General features: G+C 40.7%; 1 protein-coding gene across 2 annotated transcripts in view; it reads left to right on the top strand.

The window, feature by feature from the left end:
* LOC126278023 (F-box/LRR-repeat protein 2-like) overlaps positions 1 to 25,311 on the top strand; it is a 50,036-nt gene extending 24,725 nt beyond the window's left edge. For both annotated transcript variants that reach the window (XM_049977745.1, XM_049977743.1), the window contains exons 2-3: positions 23,095 to 23,270; positions 23,406 to 25,311. In XM_049977745.1, coding sequence (XP_049833702.1) covers positions 23,427 to 24,737 — 1,311 coding nt within the window. In that variant the 5' untranslated portion in view covers positions 23,095 to 23,270; positions 23,406 to 23,426 and the 3' untranslated portion in view covers positions 24,738 to 25,311. The remainder of the gene's footprint in view (positions 1 to 23,094; positions 23,271 to 23,405) is intronic.
* The last annotated feature ends 2,290 nt before the right edge of the window (positions 25,312 to 27,601 follow it).

Below are 27,601 nucleotides of genomic sequence, written 5' to 3'. Positions count from 1 at the left end.
GAGCCCTTGTTCAATCCCGTCTTGACTATGGGAGTGTGGTTTATGGTTCGGCGGCACCCTTAGCGTTGCGTTTATTTGACCCAGTGCACCACTGTGGCATGTGCCTAGTGACAGGAGCTTTTAGGTCTGGTGAGCAGCGTCCTGGTAGAGGCCGGAGTACCTCCATTGCAGCTTAGGCATGGGCAATTGCTCTCCGGTTATGTTGCACACGTTTGTAGTTCTCCTGCACATCCGAATTACCGTCTCCTTTTCCCGCCCACGCATTGGCAGCCCAGATCAAGGCTTACAATTGCAGTCCAGATCAGGGCTCAAAATTGCAGTTCGTGTGCGATCCCTTCTCTCCGAACTGGAGTCCTTGCCTTTACTACTTATACTTGAGGTTCATTCACGAATACTTCACACCTATGCCACAGCTTTGCCTGGACCTTTCACGTGCCCCTAAGGACTCAGTTAACCCTGCGGCTCTTTGCTGTCACTTCGTCTCGATTCTGGACATGTACTGGAGCCATGAACTGGTTTACACTGATGGCTATGGCTCGATGGTCACGTTGGCTTTGCCTATGTTCATGGAGGACACACAGAACAGCACTCCTTGCCAGATGGCTGCAGTGTTTTCACTGCAGAGCTGGCGGCCATATCTCGTGCTCTTGGGCACATGCGCTCATTCCCAGGCAAGTCAATTCTCCTGTGTACTGACTCCTTGAGCAGCCTACAATTTATCGACCTGTGCTACCCTCATCATCCTTTGGTAGCGACCATCCAGGAGCCCATCTATGTCCTGGAATGGTCCAGTCATTCAGTGGTGTTTGTCTGGACCCCGGGTCATGTCTGAATTCCAGGCAATGAAGTTGCCGATAGGCTGGCCAAACAGGCTACGCAGAAACCACTTATGGAGATGGGCTTTTATGAGACTGACCTGCGTTCAGTATTACGCTGCAAGGTTTTGTGGCTTCGGGAGACGGAATGGCATAACCTTAGTACGTGCAACAAACTGCGTACCATTCTACATCTACATCCATAATCCGCAAGCCACCTGACGGTGTGTGGTGGAGGGTACCTTGAGTGCCTCTGTTGGTTCTCCCTCATATTCCCGTCTCGTATTGTTCGTGGAAAGAATGATCGTCGGTATGCCTCTGTGCGGGCTCTAATTGGTCTGATTTTATCCTCATGGTCTCCTTCGAGATATACGTAGGAGGGAGCAATATACCGCTTGACTCCTCAGTGAAGGTATGTCCTCGGAACTTCAACAAAAGCCTATACTGAGCTACTGAGCATCTCTCTTGCAGGTCTTCCACTGGAGTTTATCTATCATCTCCGTAACACTTTTGTGATGATCCTGTAATGAAGCGCACTACTCTCCGTTGGATCTATAAATGTGTGGAAGACCTCCACGCAGGCACGCGGCTACCTCCTGCGCCATGATGACCCACCTCAATGTCGGTGCAGCGCCCGGCTGACAGTGGCCCATATCTTGGTGAGCTGTCCTGTGGCTGCCCTGCGATGGACTCTTCAGTTACCAGACTTATCATCAATTTTAGCTGACAATGCCTCACCGGCTAATTTAATTTTATGTTTTATATGTGATGTTCAGTTTTATCATTCTGTATAAGTTTTTGTGCATGCTTTTTGCCCCTCTGTGTCCTCCACCTTAGTGCTTTTAGGGTGGAGGTTTTAATTTGTTGCAGAGTGGTTGGCTTCTTTTTATTCTCATGGTCAGCAAGCCATGGTATTCTGCTATCTTGTTTTGCTCTCTTCATGTTTCTTGCATCTCTCTGTGGCTTACTTCTCCGATTTTGTGCATTTTAGTGTTTTTTGCCCTTCTGTCATTCTTGTGGTTTTATCCTTTCTTCCAGATGTGTTTCGTATGTCTCGATAATTGACTCCCATCCTTGTGGAATTATTTTAGGGACAAGGGACTGATGATGTAGCAGTTTGGTGCCCCCTCCCCTTCACAGTTCACCATTTAAATGATAATATTGATCAGGATACAGAATCTACTAACTCTGAGTTCAGGGGGATAATTAGTAAGCAAGAAATTATTCTAGGTAACTCCATGACATGAACTGGAATGATGTATACAGTGCTCATGACATACATGAAAAATACAACACATTTATGAAGAACATCCTCACCTCATTTGGAAACAGTTTTATGCAAAAAGCAATCCAGATTAGACCAAAGGCTACAAAAGAATGGGTTACTCAAGGAATAAAGGAATTTTGTAAGACAAAAAGAAAAATATTTGTCATTCAGGTACACCACTGATATTGATATTACAGTTCACTACAGGTAACAAAATAGACAGCATGGGATATAGTAAGGTGTCAATATTTTCTAGACCCAAATTTGAGACAAATTACAGGTTATGATAGCACAAAAAATCTTAATTAAATATATTAAATACAAAATATCATTGTAATTTGTTACCAAGGCCAGGCCAACTGCATTTATCAATGCTGAGAGTTCTTCAGCTTGTCTGTATTCTGAAACAGCATGTGGAAAAAAAAATCAATATAGGTTTCATTGTAGTTCACCCCAGTCACTAATATTGCTTTCATATTTTGCACAGCTGTGTGTGTTGTCAGTGGTCCATGCATTATTCATGTGGGGAAAATATCCTTTCAGAAGCAGCATAGATAATCCACTAACTTCAGTAAATTTGAAAATGGCACATGATTCTGGCCGAAATGGGAAATAATTGTTGTTCACAGTGCATTCACCGATTTTTTTCGTGGGTACAAACTGTTTGATAAAGGCCTACTAATCATAAGTTTCACTTTCTGTGTACTAAACCCACGGCACAGTTCTGATAATTGTAAAAGTTCTTTCAATGTCATCTCAAAAAGGTATTTGTTCAGTCTTTGAAACTTTCTTCCATCCATTTTTTAAAAGTAAGATACCCCAGTTTCACAGGAATACAGTGCAGCACCATGCAACCTTTTTACCTCTGCTGGAAGCAGACTGCCCTCTGTTTCAAGCCTTTCAACAATTATTCTAACACGAGGGAAGAAATTGGTCTTGGACTCCAATGTAGTTTTTGTCTTACTAATACGATTAATCACTTCAAATAGTGACTTTTTGTCCTCCAACTTTTTTCAGTGATTGATGAAATGGTGTTTGCCTGTGAACCATACTTCAGAAAAGTTGTGAAAGAAGTTTTAAAGGAACACTAGGCATTCCTTTTTGGATTGAAAGTATGATTTTAGTGGTTTAAACATTACAATGACTCGTTCAACAGCAGGCAACTGTACTAACCTCCTCGTTTCAACATAACCCAAAATCCAGACAGTTGCAAAAGCCGTTTAGAGTTTCAGCTCTCAGTGTATAATTTGAAGTATAGAAATATTTTGGAAACTACTATTTCTACATCTACATCAAAATCTGTAGCTGTTCAAACAGTATTATGCAATATAATGAGCAGCACACCCAACCCCTGTCAGTCCATGGCAGAGTTGCACTTATAATTTGTAAAAGCATTGTCCTGATCTTTCCTTTTAGCACTTCCAAATCTGTTGTTAGTATTATCAACACACAGTCCAACAACTTTTTCTTCTAAACAATTTCTCTGAGGCATCTGGTAATAGTCTCTACAGTAGTAAGTGCATTCACAGGCAATGATTTTAATTGGTAATATTCCTATTTTTACACCAGTTTTGTAATTGAAATTGTTAAAAAGGAGAGGAAACATCATAATCTTGGTGTTTGTATGTATGCCAAAAGTGAAATAAGGGTTAAATTTTTCAAATCACATCAAGTCATACACTGTGATCAAAAGTATCCGGACACCCCTAAAAACACATATTAGGCGCCTTGTGCTGCCACCTACTGCCAGGTACGCCATACCAGTGACTTCAGTAGCCCTTAAGACATTGTGGGAGAGCAGAATGGGGCACTCTGTGGAACTCACGGACTTCGAATGTGGTCAGGTGATTGAGTGTCAGTTGGGTCATACGTCTGTATGTAAGATTTCCACACTCCTAAACAACCCTAGGTCTACTATTCCCAGTGTGTTAGTGACTAAGTGAAAACGTGAAGGGACACATACAGCAAAAAAGCATAAAGGCCGACCTCGTCTGTTGACTGACAGACCACCGACAGTTGAAGAGGGTCTTAATGTGTAATAGGCAGACATCTATCCAGACAATCACACAGGAATTCCAAACTACATTAGGATACATTGCAAGCACTGTGACATTTTTGCGGGAGGTGAGAAAACTTGGATTTAAATTTCGAACAGCTGCTCATAAGCCACACATCACACCAGTAAATGCCAAATGACACCTTGCTTGATGTAAGGAGCATAAACATTGGACGACTGAACAGTGGAAAAATGTTGTGTGGAGTGACAAGTCATGGTACACAATGTGGCAATCCCATGGCAGGGTGTGGGTATGGCAAATGCCCGGGGAACATCATCTGTCAGTGTGTGTAGTGCCAACAGTGAAATTTGGAGTGGGTGGTGTTATGGTGTGGTCATATTTTTCATGGAAGGGGCTTTTGCCCCTTGTTGTTTTGCATGGCTCTATCACAGAACTGGCCTACATTGATCTTTTAATCATCATCTTGCTTCCCAGTGTTGAAGAGCAATTTGGGGAAGGTGACTGCATCTACCAGCATGATCGAGCACTGTTCATAATGCACGGCCTGTGGCAGAGTGGTTACACGACAGTAACATCCCTGACCTGCACAGAGGCCTCACCTGAATCCTATAGAATACCTTTGGGATGTTTTGGTATGCTAGCTTCATGCCAGGCCTTATCAGCCAACATGGATACCTCTCCTCAGTGTAGCACTCCATGAAGAATGAGCTGCCATTCCCCAAGGAACCTTCCAGCACCTGATTGAACCTATGCCTGTGGGAGTGGAAGCTGTCATCTAGGCTAAGGGTAGGCCAACACCATATTGAATCCAGCATTACCGATGAAGGGTGCCACAAACTTGTAAGTCATTTTCAGCCAAGTGTCCGGATACTTTTGTTCACATAGTGTGTTTGAAGCATGAGGAGTTAACACATTCAGGATTTTGTACATGCACACGCAGATTTATGACCACAAAGTTTCTCAGATTTAAAGACTGACTTTAATGTTGTACTAATGCTGCTACATAGACTTCTCTTTTATGTTTTTCACAGTATAAATGAAGTTCTATATCTCAAAGTGTACTGTGACTTAATGGGGAACTTGGAAGATGCATGTCTCATCTCAGTTGAGTCCAAAGATCTAATCTGATGAATGGAAATTCTTTTTGCCGTTGTTCATTGAAGGGGCACTTGAACTTCTGTGAGCCCATTCGTGCTGGGAAGTATGATTACTGATGAATAAAAACTACTAAATTTAACTAATACAATATACACTGAGGTGACAAGTTGTGGGACAGCGATATGCACATATACAGATAGCAGTAGCATCGCATTCACAAGATATAAAAGGGCACTACATTGGCAGAACTGTCATTTGTACTCAAGTGATTCATGCGAAAAGGGTTCTGGCGTGATTATGTCTGCACGATGGGAATTAAGACTTTGAATGTGGAATGGTAGATAGTCAAACAATTGGGACATTCCATATCATAAATTGTTAGGAAATTAAATATTCATAGTTCCACAGTGTCAAGAATTTGCTCAGAATACCAAATTTTAGGCATCAACTCTCACCACAGGCAACCCATGGCTGACAGCCTTCCCTTAATGACTAAGAGCAATGGCATTTACATAGTTGTCAGTGCTAACACACGAGTGACACTGCATGACATACTGCAGAGATCCATATGGGAAGTACAATGAACATATCTGTTAGGACATAGAGGCAAAATTTGGTGTTAATAAGCTATAGCAGCAAACAACCAACATGAGTGCCTTTGCAGCCGGCATGATATTGCCTACACTGTCTCTCCAAGGCTTGTGACAATATCAGTTGGACCCCAGATGACTGGAAAAAGTGGCCTGATGAGATGAGTCCATATTTCAGTTGGTAAGAGCTAATAGGGTTACAATGTGGCACAGACCTCACAGGCCATGGATCAAAGTTGTCAACAAGACACTGTGCAAGCTGGTGGTTGCTGTGTTTACGTGGAATGGACTGGGTCCTCTGGTCTAACTGAACTGGTCATTGATTGAAAATGGTCATATTTGGCTACTTGGGGGCTATTTGCAACCATTCATGGACTTCATGTTCCCAAAGAATAATGTGCCTTGGCAGTGGGCCACAATTGTTCGCAATTGGTTTAAAGTACATTCTGGGCACAATTCAAGCAAGTGATTTAGCCATCCAGATTGCCCAAAATGAATCCCAATGAATATTTACTGGATATAAAAAAAGAGATCAATTCATGCACAAAATCCTGCTCTGTCAATACTTTACTTTGACTTACGGACAGCTCTAGAGGCAACATCAACATGGCTCAGTATACCTGTGGGGGACTTGCAACAAGCTGAGAGTCCTTTCCACATAGGGTCAATCCATACCAAGTGATCCAAGGGGGGCAAAAAAAATAGGTTGCTTGACCATCTCAGAAAAATTTTAAATTTGCTTGGTGAATTCCTCAATGTTTAGTAGCCACAAAAATATATTTTTTAAAATTTATTGTATGTATGGTTCTCGGCCTCCCCCCATGAACCATGGACCTTGCCGTTGGTGGGGAGGCTTGCGTGCCTCAGCGATACAGATGGCCGTACCGTAGGTGCAACCACAACGGAGGGGTATCTGTTGAGAGGCCAGACAAACGTGTGGTTCCTGAAGAGGGGCAGCAGCCTTTTCAGTAGTTGCAGGGGCAACAGTCTGGATGATTGACTGATCTGGCCTTGCAACATTAACCAAAACGGCCTTGCTGTGCTGGTACTGCGAATGGCTGAAAGCAAGGGGAAACTACAGCCGTAATTTTTCCCGAGGACATGCAGCTTTACTGTATGATTAAATGATGATGGCATCCTCTTGGGTAAAATATTCCGGAGGTAAAATAGTCCCCCATTAGTGAAGTTTGGTGGCAGGAGGAACAAGACTTCTGGTCAGGTGACTACAGGGTTATAAACACAAAATCAAACAGGGGTAATGCAGGAGTAGGTTTAATAATGAATAGGAAAATAGGAATGCGGGTAAGCTACTACAAACAGCATAGTGAACGCATTATTGTGGCCAAGATAGATACAAAGCCCACACCTACTACAGTAGTACAAGTTTATATGCCAACTAGCTCTGCAGATGATGAAGAAATTGAAGAAATGTACGATGAAATAAAAGAAATTATTCAGATAGTGAAGGGAGACGAAAATTTAATAGACATGGGTGACTGGAATTCGAGTGTAGGAAAAGGGAGAGAAGGAAACATAGTAGGTGAATATGGATTGGGGCTAAGAAATGAAAGAGGAAGCCGCCTAGTAGAATTTTGCACAGAGCACAACTTAATCATAGCTAACACTTGGTTTAAGAACCATGAAAGAAGGTTGTATACGTGGAAGAACCCTGGAGATACTAAAAGGTATCAGATAGATTATATAATGGTAAGACAGAGATTTAGGAACCAGGTTTTAAGTTGTAAGACATTTCCAGGGGCAGATGTGGACTCTGACCACAATCTATTGGTTATGACCTGTAGATTAAAACTGAAGAAACTGCAAAAATGTGGGAAATTAAGGAGATGGGACCTGGATAAACTGAAAGAACCAGAGGTTGTACAGAGTTTCAGAGAGAGCATAAGGGAACAATTGACAGGAATAGGGGAAAGAAATACAGTAGAAGAAGAATGGGTAGCTCTGAGGGATGTAGTAGTGAAGGCAGCAGAGGATAAAGTAGGTACAAAGACGAGGGCTGCTAGAAATCCTTGGGTAACAGAAGAAATATTGAATTTAATTGATGAAAGGAGAAAATATAAAAATGCAGTAAATGAAGCAGGCAAAAAGGAATACAAACGTCTCAAAAATGAGATCGACAGGAAGTGCAAAATGGCTAAACAGGGATGGCTAGAGGACAAATGTAAGGATGTAGAAGCTTATCTCACTAGGGGTAAGATAGATACTGCCTACAGGAAAATTAAAGAGACCTTTGGAGAGAAGAGAACCACCTGTATGAATATCAAGAGCTCAGATGGCAGCCCAGTTCTAAGCAAAGAAGGGAAGGCAGAAAGGTGGAAGGAATATATAGAAGGTTTATACAAGGGCGATGTACTTGAGGACAATATTATGGAAATAGAAGAGGATGTAGATGAAGACGAAATGGGAGATACGATACTGCGTGAAGAGTTTGACAGAGCACTGAAAGACCTGAGTCGAAACAAGGCCCCCGGAGTAGACAACATTCCATTAGAACTACTGACGGTCTTGGGAGAGCCAGTCATGACAAAACTCTACCAGCTGGTGAGCAAGATGTATGAGACAGGCGAAATACCCTCAGACTTCAAGAAGAATATAATAATTCCAATCCCAAAGAAAGCAGGTGCTGACAGATGTGAAAATTACCGAACTATCAGTTTAATAAGCCACGGCTGCAAAATACTAACGCGAATTCTTTACAGACGAATGGAAAAACTGGTAGATGCAGACCTTGGGGAGGATCAGTTTGGATTCCGTCGACATGTTGGAACACGTGAGGCAATACTGACCTTACGACTTATCTTAGAAGAAAGATTAAGAAAAGGCAAACCTACGTTTCTAGCATTTGTAGACTTAGAGAAAGCTTTTGACAATGTTGACTGGAATACTCTTTTTCAAATTCTAAAGGTGGCAGGGGTAAAATACAGGGAGCGAAAGGCTATTTATAATTTGTACAGAAACCAGATGGCAGTAATAAGAGTCGAGGGGCATGAAAGGGAAGCAGTGGTTGGGAAAGGAGTGAGACAGGGTTGTAGCCTCTCCCCGATGTTATTCTATCTGTATATTGAGCAAGCAGTAAAGGAAACAAAAGAAAAATTTGGAGTAGGTATTAAAATTCAGGGAGACGAAGTAAAAACTTTGAGGTTCGCCGATGACATTGTAATTCTGTCAGAGACGGCAAAGGACTTGGAAGAGCAGTTGAACGGAATGGACAGTGTCTTGAAAGGAGGATATAAGATGAACATTAACAAAAGCAAAACGAGGATAATGGAATGTAGTCAAATTAAATCGGGTGATGCTGAGGGAATTAGATTAGGAAATGAGACACTTAAAGTAGTAAAGGAGTTTTGCTATTTAGGAAGTAAAATAACTGATGATGGTCGAAGTAGAGAGGATATAAAATGTACGCTGGCAATGGCAAGGAAAGCGTTTCTGAAAAAGAGAAATTTGTTAACATCGAATATAGATTTATGTATCAGGAAGTCGTTTCTGAAAGTATTTGTTTGGAGTGTAGCCATGTATGGAAGTGAAACATGGACGATAACTAGTTTGGACAAGAAGAGAATAGAAGCTTTTGAAATGTGGTGCTACAGAAGAATACTGAAGATAAGGTGGATAGATCACGTAACTAATGAGGACGTATTGAATAGGATTGGGGAGAAGAGAAGTTTGTGGCACAACTTGACTAGAAGAAGGGATCGGTTGGTAGGACATGTTTTGAGGCATCAAGGGACCACAAATTTAGCATTGGAGGGCAACAACAACAACAACAACAACAACAACAACAACAACAACAACGGTTCTCGGGCGAGACGTCGGATGTCATAGTGAAAACTCCACAATATTTCATCAGCGCAACTGGCAGACATCTTCACGTGCGACGAACACACTGCTAAGGAATGACTAGAGCCCCCTATTTATGCCAGTCTTAGGCAGGAAGTGCGCATGTGTGGAGGTGCCAAATTTGATGGCCAGTAGTGACGATATCAACTGATAGCTGGACTTCATCTTGCAGGTGGCGTTGCTGTACTTCAAGCTATTGGTTCATATTGTCACTATTGGCCATATTGTGGAGTTTTCACTATGACATCAGACGTCTTGCCTGAGAAGCACATATACAACATGTCCATTGGGAAAGCCTCAAGCAACACAAAAAATTTATTGTTTATTATTTTGAAATGACGACTATATATTTGTTCCAGGCTGCATGCATTTTTTCGCATTTACAGGTATCTGCATTTTTACAATTATTCAGTAGTGGATTGTCCTAAGCCTTTCATATAAAATACACTTAGTTCATCACACTCTGGGCTACAAATTAACATTATCACTTAGCCAAATGTATTCTTTAATATATTTTGATAGTTGACAGTCATCAGCCACAAATTAAAAAACTCAATTTTTGAACAGTAGTTTTCCAAAGAGAGATTAATTTCTCAGCTTTAATATTTTTTCTGCTATTACACTGTGTACTTTTTATAGAGTATCAATGGTGAGCAGCTTACACTTAAAAAATACACTCTTTTAAAAGTGGATTTTTTAAAGTTTTACCATTTTGTGGCCTGCAATATCTTTGTTGGGGGACCAGATAAAAATCTGAAAATTTCACAGTTAAAAGACCTTTATGATATCAAACTCCAGTATATAAATTTCAACTTTGAGATTCAGTTGGAAGTTATGGAAAAAACATTACAAACACAAGTCAAAAATACGTTTTTTAACATCTGCGATATCTAGGCTAATGGAATAAAGTATATCAGTTACAATATATAATTTAATCATATGTATGATTACTCACTTTTTATAGAAAATAAGCCTACTAATTACATTATATTGTTCTGTTGTTATTTGTTTTTAGTACATCGCTCATTGAACATTTGAGAAATTTTGTTCACCCAGTTTGGGTGTTAGATTATAAGTTCGCCCAGTCACAGTTGTAAATTCCATGGGAGACAGCTTCCTGTTTTAAAGATGTCCTAGGTCCTCGAGGGTGATAAAGTACAACATGTACATCTTGGTTTTGACAGTCAGTATTATCAACTTCGCCAATCCACCACTGTTTATTGTAAACATGAGCCACTATGTCTTTATTTTGAAGAACCAGTTGTACAAGTCTTCCACACTAATGAAGTTCACTATCAGGCAAAGTTGATGTGATCTTAAACTTCAGTAAGTTGTGTGAATAGGGTAGAAAACAATGATAAGATAGTGCCTTCAATCTTCTGACAACTGTTGTACCTTTCCTTCAAGACCCTGTCATAAACTTCTTGTATTTCTCCACATTGTACAAAAACATAGGTGATTCCTTTGATATGTTTTTTACAGAATTCAAACATTTCTTGAGGTGTTATGATTGTCATCGGTCTGCTGCAGATTTGCTTTTGTGACAGCTCACTTTGTTGTACCCCTGACAACATCACAAGAAGTATTCTTCCCATGGCATGAAGCAAAAAAGTGCCATTCTACATCAAACCCAAAATCTTCTTTATGAAAAGAGATGTTAATATTTTTGTTTGTTTGTAGTTTGTTAATTTTAGTTGAAAAATGTGCACTGAAGTAATGTTGTGGTCAAGGTAGTCACTTATGACACAAAAGCTGTGGCTCATTAGTTTATCTTCATCTTTGTGTGTTAACTGTGGCCTGTTTGTTTACCCAGTGGAGCCCTTGTACTTCATCTTTAACAACAAAGGAATAATTTTCCGAAAAGTCAGCAAGAACTAAGCATTTATTGGCTGCCAAGATTTGCTTTTTGTCTTTCAAAAATTTACTTTGAGCTTTTGCACTAAAATAATGCATTTTCAGATTTTCAAGGTTAGCCACCAACACTTCAAAAAACTCTTCTTGTGATTTTATGACTGCCACCATTTCAGTTCTGTCTTGTCACCCATTGTTTGTATTTTATATTGTCAGGCATCAAATTGCCTTCTTCGGATTCTTCAAACATATCAATAAGGCTTATTTTCCTGGACAATCTTCACATTTTCCTTTGATCATACAATTGTAACTGTCAATATTGCGTACCATAACCTCCAAAAGGTCTTTATAGTCAACTCTAAGATCGGCCCCATCTATCATCAACTTTATATTCTGATGGTACACAAACATTATGTGTGCCACAAGCCCCTGCAACAATACACCGTCTTGGTCTCAACACGCCAAACTTTGATCTTCCAATTTTAATGTCAGGATTTTCTTTTTTTTAAATTCAGTGAATAGTTCATTTAAATAACACAATATTAACCTTTTTTGTCTTTGAATCTTATAACCATTTTCTTTCACAGAAACAGTCTTTTTTGCCAGACATCAAACGGCCGTTATTGCCATCGTCATAATACTTAATAACTTATTGATTGTGTTTTCATCAACCAAATTAGATGCACTTTTCTTTTGTATTGGTTGGAAAATTCCCTGTTCTTTTACTAACTGCCTTGTTAACTTAACAAGACGTTCTGACACATTAAATTCATCACTAACTTTTGCTTGACTCCAAGAATTCGGCAGTAAACTGATAATCTTAATTTTATCCTCTTTGTTTGAAGTACTGCATTTAGTTTTAGTTTTTCTATCAAATCATCATATTCAGTTGGTGAAGTTTGAGAGCTTGAATCTGTTTTAGTACAAATTGTATTTTGAAATGAAACTTCCAAATTCTTTTTGAGTGTAGCTGCCATTTCTCAATTGTTGTATTCAAGGCACTTGGTCTCTTATCTTAATGTAGTTTTCTAATTTTACTAACATGCGATATACCCAGGATTTTACAAGTTGTATCTACTTTGTTAATGGTTGCTGATAAGTCACAAAATTCTGTATCTGAGGTTTCACTATCCTTTCTCTTGTGAATTACAAATATCTTTCTAACATGTTGGACAGAATTTTTCCTGGTATGAGATTGACAAAAAGGCTTTTATTTTTAGAATAATGGTCAAATGTTATTTCTCACAGACCGTTTGTTATAGGTTTCTTATGTTTCTCAAAAGGTTCCATGCAAGACTGACAAAAAAGATGATGAAATCTTTTTAAGTATTTTATTTCATGGTACTTGCATCTTGATGTAACCTCTGGGCTGACTCGTAAGTAAAACAACACTTCTTCTCCTTCACTGTAATCTTCTACATCTACATCTACATCCATACTCCGCAAGCCACCTGACGGTGTGTGGCGGAGGGTACCCTGAGTACCTCTATCAGTTCTCCCTTCTCTTCCAGTCTCGTATTGTTCGTGGAAAGAAGGATTGTCGGTATGCTTCTGTGTGGGCTCTAATCTCTCTGATTTTATCCTCGTGGTCTCTTCGTGAGATATACGTAGGAGGGAGCAATATAATGCTTGACTCTTTGGTGAAGGTATGTTCTTGAAACTTTAACAAAAGCCCGTACTGAGCTACTGAGGATCTCTCCTGCAGAGTCTTCCACTGAAGTTTATCTATCATCTCCGTAATGCTTTCGCGATTACTAAATGATCCTGTAACGAAGCGCGCTGCTGTCCGTTGGATCTTCTCTATCTCTCATATCGACCCTATCTGGTACGGATCCCACACTGTTGAGCAGTATTCAAGCAGTGGGCGAACAAGTGTACTGTAACCTACTTCCTTTGTTTTCGGATTGCATTTCCTTAGAATTCTTCCAATGAATCTGTCTGGCATGTGCTTTACCGACGATCAACTTTATATGATCATTTCATTTTAAATCACTCCTAATGCCTATTCCCAGATAATTTATGGAATTAACTGCTTCCAGTTGCTGACCTGCTATTTTGTAGCTAAATGATAAGGGATCTATCTTTCTATGTATTAGCAGCACATTACACTTGTCTACATTGAGATCCAATTGCCATTCCGTGCACCATGCGTCAATTCGCTGCAGATCCTCCTGCATTTCAGTACAATTTTCCATTGTTACAACCTCTCGATACACCACAGCATCATCTGCAAAAAGCCTCAGTGAACTTCCGATGTCATCCACCAGGTCATTTATATATATTGTGAATAGCAACGATCCTATGACACTCCCCTGCGGCACACCAGAAATCACTCTTACTTCGGAAGACTTCTCTCCATTGAGAATGACATGCTGCGTTCTGTTATCTAGGAACTCCTCAAACCAATCACACAATTGGTCTGATAGTCCTATGCTCTTACTTTGTTCATTAAATGACTGTGGGGGAACTGTATCGAACGCCTTGCGGAAGTCAAGAAACACGGCATCTACCTGTGAACCCATATCGATGGCCCTCCGAGTCTCGTGGACGAATAGCGCAAGCTGGGTTTCACACGACCGTCTTTTTCTAAACCCATTCTGATTCCTACAGACTAGATTTCTAGTCTCCAGAAAAGTCATTATACTCTAACATAATTGTGTTCCAAAATTCTACAACTGATCGACGTTAGAGATATAGGTCTATAGTTCCTCACATCTGTTCGACGTCCCTTCTTGAAAACAAGGATGACTTGTGCCCTTTTCCAATCCTTTGGAACGCTTCGCTATTCTAGAGACCTACAGTACACTGCTGCAAGAAGGAGGGGAAGTTCCTTTGCGTACTCTGTGTAAAATCAAACTGGTATCCCATCAGGTCCAGCGGCCTTTCCTCTTTTGAGCGATTTTAATTGTTTCTCTATCCCTCTGTCGTCTATTTCGATATCCACCATTCTGTCATCTGTGCGACAATCTAGAGAAGGAACTACAGTGCAGTCTTCCTCTGTGAAACAGCTTTGGAAAAAGACATTTAGTATTTCGGCCTTTGGTCTGTGATCCTCTGTTTCAGTACCATTTTGGTCACAGAGTGTCTGGACATTTTGTTTTGATCCACCTACCGCTTTGACATAAGACCAAAATTTCTTAGGATTTTCTGCCAAGTAAGTACATAGAACTTTACTTTCGAATTCATTGAACACCTGTCGCATAGCCCTCCTCACACTACATTTTGCTTCGCATAATTTTTGTTTGTCTCAAGGCTTTGGCTATGTTTATGTTTGCTGTGAAGTTCCCTTTGCTTCTGCAGCAGTTTCCTAACTTGGTTGTTGTACAACGGTAGCTCTTTTCCATCTCTTACGTTCTTGCTTGGCACATACTCATCTAACGCTTATTGTACGATGGTTTTGAAGTTTGTCCACTGATCCTCAACACTATCTATACTTGAGACTTTTGTGTTGAGCCGTCAGGTACTCTGTAATCTGCTTTTTGTCACTTTTGCTAAACAGAAAAATCTTCCTACCTTTTTTAATATTTCTATTTATGGCTGAAATCATTGATGCAGTAACCGCTTTATGATCACTGATTCCCTGTTCTGCATTAACTGTTTCAAATAGTTCGGGTCTGTTTGTCACCAGAAGGTCTAATATGTCATCGCCACGAGTTGGCTCTCTGTTTAACTGCTCGACGTAGTTTTCAGATAAAGCACTTTAAAAAATTTCACTGGACTCTTTGTCCCTGCCACCCATTATAAACGTTGAGTCTCCCAGTCTATATCCGGCAAATTAAAATCTCCACCCAGAACTATAACATGGTGGAGAAATCTACTCGAAATATTTTCCAAATTATTCTTCAGGTGCTCAGCCACAACAGCTGCTGAGCCCGGGGGCCTATAGAGACATCCAATTACCATGTCTGAGCCTGCTTTAACCATGACCTCCACCCAAATCATTTCACATTTCGAATCTCCGTCAATTTCCTTTGATAATATTGCACTTCTTATCGCTATAAACACGTCTCCCCCTTCACTGTCCAGCCTGTCTCTGCGGTATACATTCCAATCTGAGTTTAGGATTTCATTACTGTTTACGTCTGGTTTCAGTCAACTTTCTGTCCCTAGTACTATATGGGCGTTGTGACCGTTTATTAATGAGAGCATTTCTGGGACCTTTCTATAGACGCTCCTGCAGTTCACTATTAGCACATTAATATTGTTATTCCGTGTTGCATTTTGCGTACTCCTACATTGCCGCATCTCAGGAGGCGTCTTGTCAGGCCTAGGGAGGGAATTCTCTAACCTAAAAAACCCCCATGTGCACTCCACAAGTACTCCACTACCCTTGTAGCCACTTCCGCCGTGTAGTGCACGCCTGACCTATTCAGGGGGACCCTACATTTCTCCACCCGATAGCGGAGGTCAAGAAATCTGCACCCCAGCTCTCCGCAGAATTGTCTGAGCCTCTGGTTTAAGCCTTCCACTCGGCTCCAAACCAGAGGACTGCGATCGGTTCTGGGAACGATACTACAAATAGTTAGCTCTGATTCCACCCCTCGAGTGAGGCTTTCCGCCTTCACCAATTCCGCCAATCGCCTGTATGAACTGAGGATGACCTCTGAACCAGACGGCAGGAGTCATTGGTGCCGACATGAGCAACAATTTGCAGTCGGGTGCACCCAGTGCTCTCTATCGCCACCGGTCAGGCCTCCTCCACATCTCGGATGAGACCCCCCCAGCAAGCAGATAGAGTGAACACTGGCCTTCTTCCCTGACCTTTCCGCTATTTCCCCAAGGGGCTCCATAACCGCCTAACATTGGAGCTGCCAATAACTAATAACTGCCACACGGCCAACCTCCGCATTTACCCTCTGCCTCATTCACTGTGAACGCCGCTGAACCCACCACTCCCCTTGGGGAGAGGGTGGCCCAACCGCACCTGGTACCTGCAAAGATGTCTCGACAGCAGGGACAGTGGGTGAAGCATGTAACACCTGGGGTGTGCCTTGCGACGCACCAGACTCCCCCCTGCCACTACACTCCGAGGCAGCAGCCTGAAGACGGCTGACCGCGGACATCAACACGCTCAGCTGTTCGCGAAGAGTGGCCAGCTCCTCCTGCGTCCGTACACAGCAGCCACACATCCTATCCATCCTAAGAAATCAATTTACTATAGAGTGTTAATAAACTTTTAAATAGACTGCTAATTCACTAAAGGCGGCTGATTGTTTACTAAACTGTGATTGCTAACCACTTCTTGTAGAAAACAATGAAAATAGCACTACCTGCCTCTGACCTGTATTGAAAAACACTAGCACTATGGTTGACTAAAGGTCAATTAAAGTAATGTCTTTAGAATACACTCCATACACACTTTTATGACAAGCTTCATTAATAATAACACCAACAGACACCTTTTTCAACTGCACATTCCATGAACTTCTAGCTAAATAAGTGTGAGTAAACAATTGTTGGTGTAAGGGGGAAGACAACAATCAGACTTGTATAGGCTTGCAGATGCAATTTTTAGCCTGCTGAAACAATTACCACAGCATTGTTTTGACAAATAATCATTAGCTAGTGTAATGTGATGTGTTGAATTATGCAATTGGTATACTTTATTTAATTAGCCTACCAGATATCGCAGATGTTAAAAAACGCATTTTGACTCATGTTTGTAATCTTTTTTTTCCATCACTTCCAATTGAATCTGAAAGTTGGAATTTTTACTGAAGTTTGATATCATAAAGGTCTATTAACTGTGAAATTTTCAGATTTTTATCTGATCACCCAACAAGGATACTGCAGGCCACAAAATAGAAAAAATCCGTATTTAAAAATAGTGTACTTTCTTGAGTGTAAGCTGCTCACCATTGATACTTTATATAAAGTAAACTATACTATACAGTGTAGTAGCAGAAAAAAACATTAAAGCTGAAAAATTAATCTTTCTTTGGAAAACTACTGTTCAAAAATTGAGTTTTTTAATTTGTGGCTGATAACTGTGACCTATTAAAAATATATTAAAAGAATACATTCAGCTAAGTGATGATGACGTTAATTTGTAGTTAAGAGTGTGTTGAACTAAAAGCATTTTATCTCTGAAAGGCTTAGGAAATCCACTTCTGAATAATAATAAAAAATGTAGATGCTTGCAAATAAAAAAATGTATGTGACCTGGAACAAATATAGCTGCCATTTCAAAATAAAAACAATTAATATTTTTTAAATATTTTTGTTACTACTAAACATTAGGGAATTCACCAAGCAAATATAAAATTTTTCTGAGATGGTCAAGGAACCAGTGCTGGAATACTTGGTATGGATTGACCCCATAGAGATGCTGCACTACATAGCTACACTGGACAAAAGGAGATTCAACACGATACTAGTAGGTATCCCATGACTTTTGTTACCGTGCATTAAATTCTCTTTCACTGTTTACAAGTCTGCCAATGCTCGGTAACTTTTTGATTCCACGAATTTAGAAATCACATGGTTTTGAGGTGGAGAACTCATCAAACAATGTTCTTAGGGCATCGTCATCTAGAGAGGAAGTTCCTTGAAATGTGTTAGGCAGAGAGGAAAAGGTGACAACAGTCGGATACAGTGGTCGTGTGTACCTCAGTAGGGTTTGAGTGATTTTGTGCATGTGCATGCGGGTGCGCTCTCGTTTGCTGACAAAAGCTGTGACTGAAAAATTAGTTGTGAGAGTGATTGAATTTTCTACGTGCTCGTCTATGGCTCAGCAATCATCTTTACAGTGAGTTGCTACCTATCCTCATTATTATTAATTCTCAGAGTATTTGAACAAGTTATCTGTTGCATGGACTGATCACCATGGATTCATTACATCAACATGCTGTCTGTGGCTTGTGAATAGCTGGTCACATGAATGGATTTCTGCAATGGGCCAAAACCGGAGGTCGTTTCTGTGGTTATCTGTAATGGATCAGGCCTGCAGATCTGAAGCCATTCAGTTCCCACTAATGTACAGGACCTGCCCGTCGGATCTAGTTTCACCAATCTGCCTGCAGGCCAGGTCTGTTTGCGTAGTGCGTAACACAGCGGATTTTCATGATATATCCATGGACCCAGGACTGCAGGCTCCTCAGCAGGCCAGAGGCCATGGGCGATGGATTTCAGGAATTGCGGCTGTCTCACAGCAAGTACACTGTACAGTGTAGTGTTTTATTTGTTGTAGTACATTTTAGCACTTCAAAAGTAGATTATATGTAGGAAAGTACGGACAGTAAGAAGAAAATTGTCAGTCACTGGTGGTCTACTTTATTATTGGCGGTCACGTGCAGTGTTGGTTTACATAATTCTTCCCCATCTTATACAATTCTTTCAAGAGGCCTACTTGTTTCTGAGGTTATTTCTGAAATTAGTGAAGGTATTTTAAATATGTCTTCGACTCCAAGGAAATGCATATTTTTCTCACCAAATGTGCTTCATTTTATTGAAATAAAATAATATCACTGGTCTTCATGAAACACGTATACCATATTACTTCTCCATCTAAAAACAATTCATTGCCAAAGTTCTTGATATTAGTACTTAAGATTTTTGCTTACATCAGGTAATGCCATCTGCCTGCAAGTTTTTACAGATATTTCCTTGTTTGTACTATTGCAGCTTGTATTGTAGCTGCAAAGACAGATTGTCAACTTACGTCTTAACTTACCCTTGAGATCTCAAAATTTGTCAGGGAAAAATGCTAAAGCTTGTCTGGAAATCAGGGAAGTTCGCTTTGGGAAACTTGTGGCAACCCTGTTAAAGAATTCAAAATTCTTGGCCATCTGTTGTACTCAAGAGGCCCGGCTGAAATTTGGCTCTCTACCTGGTATCTTTAATGTCTAGCTTTGCTGCTGTTTCCTACTCCTCCTCCTCCTTCCTCCTCCTCAACTCCAGCCTGTCCCTCTTCCCTTTCCTCCTCCCTGATCATTCCTGTTCCCTCCCCTTATGGAACCACTCTTTCTCCTCAGCTGGAAAAGAAACCCTCTTCTGACACCTGCTGGGGATGGGGCTCCCTCTAGAACCCCTTCCTCCCTCCCCCAGGCACCTCAAGAACCCTGTTACTTTGTCAGATGCAGGACCTGCACTCTGTGGCCCTCAAGGTACTTGTTCTGTTTAGGATTCTGATATTGCTGTGATTTTCTCTCTTCCCAACCTCAGCTCCTCTCGCCCTCAGGAGGAGGAGGAGGAGGAGGAGGAGGAGGAGGAGGAGGAGGAGGAGTGTTGTTGTTGTTGTTGTTGTTGTTGTTGTTGGTGGTGGTGGTGGTGGTGGTGGTGGTGGTGGTGGTGTAAGTGTCATTACTAGGCCTCCCGCCTCCACCCCCCCTCAACTTCCCAGGGGGTGTCGCCCCCTCCCTCTCAATCAGGGTCTAATATTACATTCATGGCTGTCACTCCATCCTTACCGATGACTGACACTGACTTGGCACAATGTAAGGTTTTGGCTTCTGGCTTGTTAGACGACCATCCAGCCTCTTGAACTACTCCCCCACCCCCCAGTGGAACTGTATTGGCTACTATTGCCACCTTCCAGAACTGCAATCTCTTCTTTCTTTCTACTCTGTAGCTTGTGTTGTATCCACAGGAATCTCATTTTGTGGGTACTGGTTTGACGACTCTTTGTGGTTTCCAAGCCTTCAGCCAGAACCAGGCCAGCCCTTCACAAGCCTCCAGAGGTGTTTGTAATTTGGTCTGCACAGACACCTTTAGTGCCTGGGTTCTGCTTCATACTATGATGGAAGTGGTGGCTGTCCAGACCTTTTTGGATTCCGCGATAACCATAAGCAATCTGAATCTCTGCTGCTGGCCCCACCCCCCCTCCCTCCCTCCTTCAACTGCCCTCAGACTGGCCTCCTATGTATGCTTCCTGCTCTTTCTTGGCCTCCTTTGACAGTTTATGCCCCCCTTCCTTCTCCTCAGAGATTTTAGCTCCCATAACCCTCCTAGGAGTGGAACTGTGACCCCTGACCGGGGCAGGGCTTGATCTGCCTCCACAGTGCTGGAGACCAAATTCAGTGGGCAATTCTTGACTGCAACAGCAATCACTTTCTAGTCATCTTGTCTTTTCTTTAGCATCACTTGCCTGGATGCCCTCCAAAGTCAGCCTTTAATAATGCGGACTAGGATGCTGTTTCCTCAGCTGCCATAATCGCTCCACCACACAGCAGCATTGATGAGTCCATACAGAGTTTAACCAAAGTGATCCTTGTGGCACCTGCTTCGGAGATTCCTTCTTTCTTGGGTTTTACCCAGTGAATACTTTCCTTTGGTGGACCCTCGTAATTTCTGCGCTCATTAAAGACTGCCTCTTACCCTCAAATGCTGCAATCTCTTGACCATCTCCTGATCTTCAGATGGCATCGTGCTAGGGCCTGTTATCTTCTTAAATGCCAGAAACGAATTTTTTGGAAACAATATGTTGCTGTCATAGGGTCACATTCTACCTCTTTGCAGGATTGGGCAAAGGTCAGAGGTATTTTTGGCTGCTGTTGTACTAGTGTCCCTGGAATTACCCTAAGTGCTGTTATCCTCACCAGCTCATACTCTATCACTTAGCATTTTGCTGAGGATTTCATCCAAGCCTCAGTGTTGGTCCACTATCTTTCCATGTTCCATCTTCTCAAATACAGTCTGGAACAACTACCTTTCATTCTCTGCTGCATGGGGTCTTTCAATGCCCCATATAGTGAGTGGGAATTCACCAGCATCCTTGCTCTCTGCTCAGACACAGATACTGTACTGGACTGGATGCATGATCAAATGCTTCAACAGTTGTTGGTGCTGAGCCAACATCATGTATTTGCCCTTCTTAAATGTCTGTGGAGTGAGGGGAATTCCCTTTTCAGTGGCGAGAAAATGTCATTGTTTCGGTTTTGAAATCGGGTAAACTGTCTCTTCAGATGGACGGCTATCATTCATCAGTTTAACCAGTGTTCTCTGCAAGAAAATGCATGGGGAGTCAAAGGCTGTATCCTGAATCCAGGGGGCCTTCCGGTTTTGACCCGGGCAAGTGCTCTACCAACTGAGCTACCGAAGCACGACTCACGCCCGGTACTCACAGCTTTAATTCTGCCAGTATCCGTCTCCTACCTTCCAAACTTTACAGAAGCTCTTCTGCGAAACATGCAGAACTAGCACTCCTGAAAGAAAGGATACTGTGGAGACATGGCTTAGCCACAGCCTGGGGGATGTTTCCAGAATGAGATTTTCACTCTGCAGCAGAGTGTGCGCTGATATGAAAGCTGTGAGTACCGGGCGTGAGTCGTGCTTCGGTAGCTCAGTTGGTAGAGCACTTGCCCGCGAAAGGCAAAGGTCCCGAGTTCGAGTCTCGGTCGGGCACACAGTTTTAATCTGCCAGGAAGTTTCATATCAGCGCACACTCCGCTGCAGAGTGAAAATCTCATTCTAGATTATGGGTGTTTTTTTAATGGCCTGCACATTCTTCCCTCTTATGCAGTCTCAATACCATCCATCACTGTAGCATCCGTTTGGACACTGGCACTTTTCACACTATCCTGGTTGAGAGTCTGTAAGCAGAAGCTGCCCTACTACCACTGTCATACCAATATGATGGTCTCCTCAGTGAATATGCATGCCGTTTATTTGCCATGCCTGGAAACCCATCCTATGTATCCTTTTTTGATTACTCCTTTGATCCTGTTACCTCCTGGAGTTTGCTTACAGTTGTTGCTCCAGCAGCTTAACTTCATACTATGTGCCACTTTCCCGATGGGTGTGAACCCATTGCCACCTTGGCTTTGTTCGGTTGCTTGTGTTCACCTTGGCCTTCATTCACTTCCAGAGTGGAGATTTATCACTTCTTAGGACTGGTCTTCATTTTTCAGTTGACGTAGATTCCCCATTTCCTCCAGCTTAAGCAAAAGTGCTGGCTGCACCTTAATACACTTCGCTGTGTGAGTAACACCAGCTGGGGGTCAGATCGCACTTGAATCTGATACACCACTGTGGGGTTCAGCTTGTGACAGGAGTGCACCTTGCTTGTCTTGCTTCCTCTGTCTCCCTTTCTTCTTTTTGCCCCCTTTACCTCAGCTTTGCAGACCGTGGTAGACCTTGGGGTTTTCTTCCCCTGGGTTTTGTGTGGTAGGTTCCGTCGTGATCTACAGTCGTATAGACCTGTCTGTTCGAAGACAAAGGGACCGATGGCCTAGTAGTATGGTCCCTTTAAGCATCCATCCCCCCCCCCCCCCCCCCCTCACACACACAGCCAAATTAACTTCACATTGGCAAAAAAAAGATATTTGTAGACACATTTTGAATTGTTCCAGTGATAAAATGCCAGGTTGCAAACAAGATACGTAATGCGTTGCTTAAATTTATGCCACATTGAATTCATAATCTAATAATGCATGGGCTTTGGCTCTCATTTCTGTTTGAAATTTTGATGCGTTGCTGCAATAGTTCAGTTTGTGTTAAGACACCTTGCTGTACACTGTGAGCTGTATGTAAAAATATTTTTATGTGGAGCTCATGGTGTACAGCAAGCTGTCTTTTAACGAATACTTACAAGCTGTGGAGTACCAACCATACAAGTTACGTTTGTATTCTTAATAGTGTGTGTCTTTTCTTTTTTTCAGAATCTGAATGACATATTTCAAACAAGAATTCTCATAAAACATTTTAGAGACATGGGCTAACTGGTGCTGAAAAAGTGTATAAATCCATAATACCATGTCTCTTTGCACGTAAACGAACTACTTCAAGATGGTAACTCTGGAGGGTTGCAGAATATTGGCAGATATTTAAAATAAAGGTTAGTGTGTGTGTGTGTGTGTGTGTGTGTGTGTGTGTTTTAGTTACAAATTTTGCAATCAATTACTTTGTTGTATTTGACTGAGAATAAATAAAGGAAGTGTATAAATAAATTGTTCATGTTTTCTTCATACAGGTCCTAACAATTCCATTTATAATGTCAATCAGTTTGGATGATGTGCCAAATGAGATATTACTGGAAATATTTTCACGATGCTCAGTGGAAGATCTGGTGCTGAACATACAGCATGTGAACTCACGCTGGAGGTCTCTGGCCAGACACCCAAATCTCTGGCAGAACCTTGCATTTTTTCCTGAAAGGAGTACATCTGTTAAAAAAATTGTAACAGTTCTAAGAGCTGCCCCATACTTGCATTCAGTTATTTTGGTAGCTAATGTTGAACATTCTGTTATTGAAACACTGTGTGAATGTTGCCCGAAAATAAAAAGCCTTCAGTTTTATGATACAAGACCAGTAACAGTGGTTATGCTGAAAATGTTGTTGGCTTCTCTGCCGAATATTGAATACCTGACATTAAGAAGCATGGATATTGATTCAGAAGATTTTGGTTACATACTAAGTAAGTTTGATAAAGTTCGGTATTTATCATTGCTGCATACATTCTATACTGGTTCAACTTTAATGCGCCATTTAGCAGATGGCTGTAAGTCATTAGAGTATTTGCGACTGGATGGAATTGAAGTAAGAGATGATAGCATACTGTATTTTATTGCAAAAAAGGGGAGTCAGTTGAAAGGACTTGTGCTAGATGGCTATGGGTTTGGATTTACTGCTACTTCTCTTACACCAATCAAAATTTGTCAGAAGCTAATAAAACTAAGGTTTTATGACTGTTCACAGTTGACTGAGGAGTGTTTCCAAAATATTGTGCTCTTACCAGAACTGCAAATTTTACAAATACCAAATGCATCTCACATATCGCCTTCCACTATAAAATGGACTTTTCGGCGAATACATTATCCAAGAATTGTTGAGATTGACTTGACAAACAGCAGACTTGATGATAGTTGTGCAGAAGTTCTGTCTCAGAGTTGTCGTAACCTTCAGAGATTGTGTGTAGCCATGTGCAAAAGTTTGACAGATGAAGGCTTGAAGTTCATCTGTAGGTGTCATAAACTGCAGCAACTTAATGTCAAAGGTTGTAATATTACTGATGAGGGAATGCAGTACTTACCACAGTTACCCAGACTGAAACATTTGAATATTTCTAGAAATGATATTACAGATGAAGGTATAAATTATGTTCTAAATTGTAAACAACTTGTTATACTCAAACTGAATAATTGTTCTGTGAGTTACACAAGTATTTTAAATTTATCTTCACATCTTAATGAGCTCATGTATCTGAGCATTTTGAATAATGCTCATGAAATGGATTTTGGTTCACTAGAAAAAATTCAAAGTCAGAAGAACTCTAAGTTGAAAATACACATGTCTTACAGTTAATTGTGAAATAATATTAGTTAATTTATGTGACTGCTTGTGAATTTTTCATTACCAGTTCATTTACCTCAAATGTGATTGAGAAGATTGTATCAATATTTGTAATTGGAAAGTACGCAGAAAGAAAAGCTTTAGCAGCTTCACTGTTATAACTAAATATTTACAATGCCATGTTCATGTGAATGAAAACTGCCCCAGTTTTTTATTGTTATCGTGCAAAGGAAGCAGAGGAGGCTGCTTACATGACGTACAAACTGCTCGAAGGACAATAATATGAAAACCACGAAGTAAGATTGCTACAAAAACTCTCAGGTTTCATATGAAGAAATCGGACATAATTTCGTCAACTGAGTACGAAATTATTTGTGAATGTTACAATAAAGGAAGACAACAAATGTACTTTCTTGACAGCCTACCAAACATGCACTTCTCTTTTACAAATATGAGTTGTAAGTCTTCTAGTGAATTTGTTTATATTTCTTGTTGAGCAGTGGTGAACAAATAAAATATTCATAATATGTATTAGAAAGATGAAACAAATCACTAATGAAAGTATATATTTATACCATTAAAGAAATTTTCAAGTTAATTTTTTCCCCTTACCTCTGATTTTGTAATCGTGCATTATTTCTGTAGATTGTTTGCATAATTTTTAAACTACTGACTTTAACAAAAGTAACTAAGATAAAAAAGCAGAACATCAATGAAATATTCAATAACATGGTTGTTAAGTACAAATTCTTGTGCTTCAGAAATACACATTCAGTTGGTGAGACTTTTGAATAGGAATTATCCATAAAAGATGAAGGTTGAAAAATAGTTTCTATTCTGTCTGTGTGTGGGCGTGCGTGCGTGCATGCATGCATGCGCACACGCGCGCGCGCCTACCTTTTCTTGATGATCCTAAGTTCTTCAATCTCAGGAATGTTTGGGCAGGCAATTCTTTTTGGCAGGCTTTTCATACTACAGGGTGTACATAAAGTCCGGGAACACTTTCAATTACTTATTGCTCAAGAACTAAACATTGTACAGATGTCATATGAACTGCATTTTGAAGAGAAACTCTGAAATATTTTTTTTTTTTTTTTTTTTTTTTTTTTTTTACATACAAATATTCGAAATGCGAACCATGAGTGACCAGGCAGGCATCAATACGGTAATCGAATTCTTGCCATACCCATCCCAGCATGACATCATCGAGTGTGGGAGTCGCTTCCCGTATTCTCTCCCAGAGCTCTGCTACATCACGTGGTAGAGGTGGTACATACACCAGATCTTTAATGTGTCCCCACAGAAAAAAGTCACACAGAGTGAGATCTAGTGATCGCGGAGGCTATTTCATGAAACAGCTGTCCCCTTCTGTAGCACGACTGATCCATCGAGCACGACTGATCCATCGATATGGCAGCTCAGTATTCAGGTATCCATGAACTTCATGATGAAAATGGAGTGGAGCCGCATCCTACTGAAAGATGGAGAGTCTGATTGCATTTGAGGCATCAGCTATTGCTGCAATGTCTCTCGTATATGCTCCGCATTCACTTCACTCACACTGGGACATCCACTTCTCTTTGCTGGGCACAAGCAACCCGTCATAACGAACTTGTTGTGCCAGTGGTAAATGGCCTTCCTTGTTGGTGGCTTCTTACCGCACTTGGTTCTAAACATCTGTTGAACAGCTGTAGTACACTTGTTTTTGTCGGACTCCAACACACAGAAAGCTCACTCTGCACTGGACCTCGCCCTGTTTGCGACTTGCACTGACTATTGGCAAATTACACAGTGGTGGTATACATGAAAAACAACTTTCAGGATTTCTCTTCAAAATGATTCATGTATGATATCTGTATAATGTTTGGTTCTTGTGCAATAAATAATTGAAAGTGTTTCCAGACTTTACGTACACTCTGTATTTTATCCACAACAGTATTTGTTATAGGTACCTGGAATATTAAATTGTAGTCATTTGTGAGAAAAGGGGTGATCTGTTGTCTCTTACATTAAAAAACAAAATAACTACAATGTTTACATATTCCAACTATACAGTGTTAGCATTTTACTTTGCACACCTACAAATTACAAAATTTTTAATCAGTCGTGTACAGACAAAAACAGAAAAAAACTATAAAAAAATAACAGCTATAATTACTCCTACCATCTAATTCCATTCTAACTCTATTGGTCCATGGTCATACAATCCACAACAATTGCAATACATATTTGTTTGCATACAAGTGTTTACACATAAATTTTTATACATAAAGTTGTGACAGGCAACTCTATAGTTGAAGACAATCAAAGATAGAAATATCAACACAGATGTGGTTGCTCTAGAAACACTATATTTACTTGTATGAAGGGTACACTCTACTTAGGACAAGGGGAGTGGTGCAGACATATGATCAATAACCTCCATTGTAACTGATTCAGATTGTAGCCATTGGACCATTATGTAATCATTACACAATGTCATCCTCTGTGGACACTTCCTGTGCTCAAAGTGAGTCAGTCATTGAAACATAATAGGCAGCAGTATCACATAATAGTACATATCATAGCTGTGGCACCATCTGCTGCAACATGTGTATTGTGGAAAATTTCACCAAGATTTTTCTGATGGGAGAGAAAAGAGTTTTGGAAAAAATAAATGCCGAGACAAGTCATCCAAAATGAAGCAGTTGAAGTTCTACTTTAATCCATGTCAGATTTGACAATAGGTTTTGAATGGAAAGTTGGAAATTGATACTTTCTTTTATAAAAGTAACATTTAGATAACGCAGTGTAGAAATGGAAGCTGTGAATTTAGCAAGACTCTAGAGCAGTGTGTGTGGATTTTAATGATCTAAAAACAAAAAAGGTGAATTTTA

The sequence above is a fragment of the Schistocerca gregaria genome, chromosome 6, assembly GCF_023897955.1.
Source record: "Schistocerca gregaria isolate iqSchGreg1 chromosome 6, iqSchGreg1.2, whole genome shotgun sequence".
In the NCBI taxonomy this organism is placed as follows: Eukaryota; Metazoa; Arthropoda; class Insecta; order Orthoptera; family Acrididae; genus Schistocerca; species Schistocerca gregaria.
Note: the sequence above shows the minus strand (reverse complement) of the source record. Positions and strands in the feature narration are given on the sequence as shown.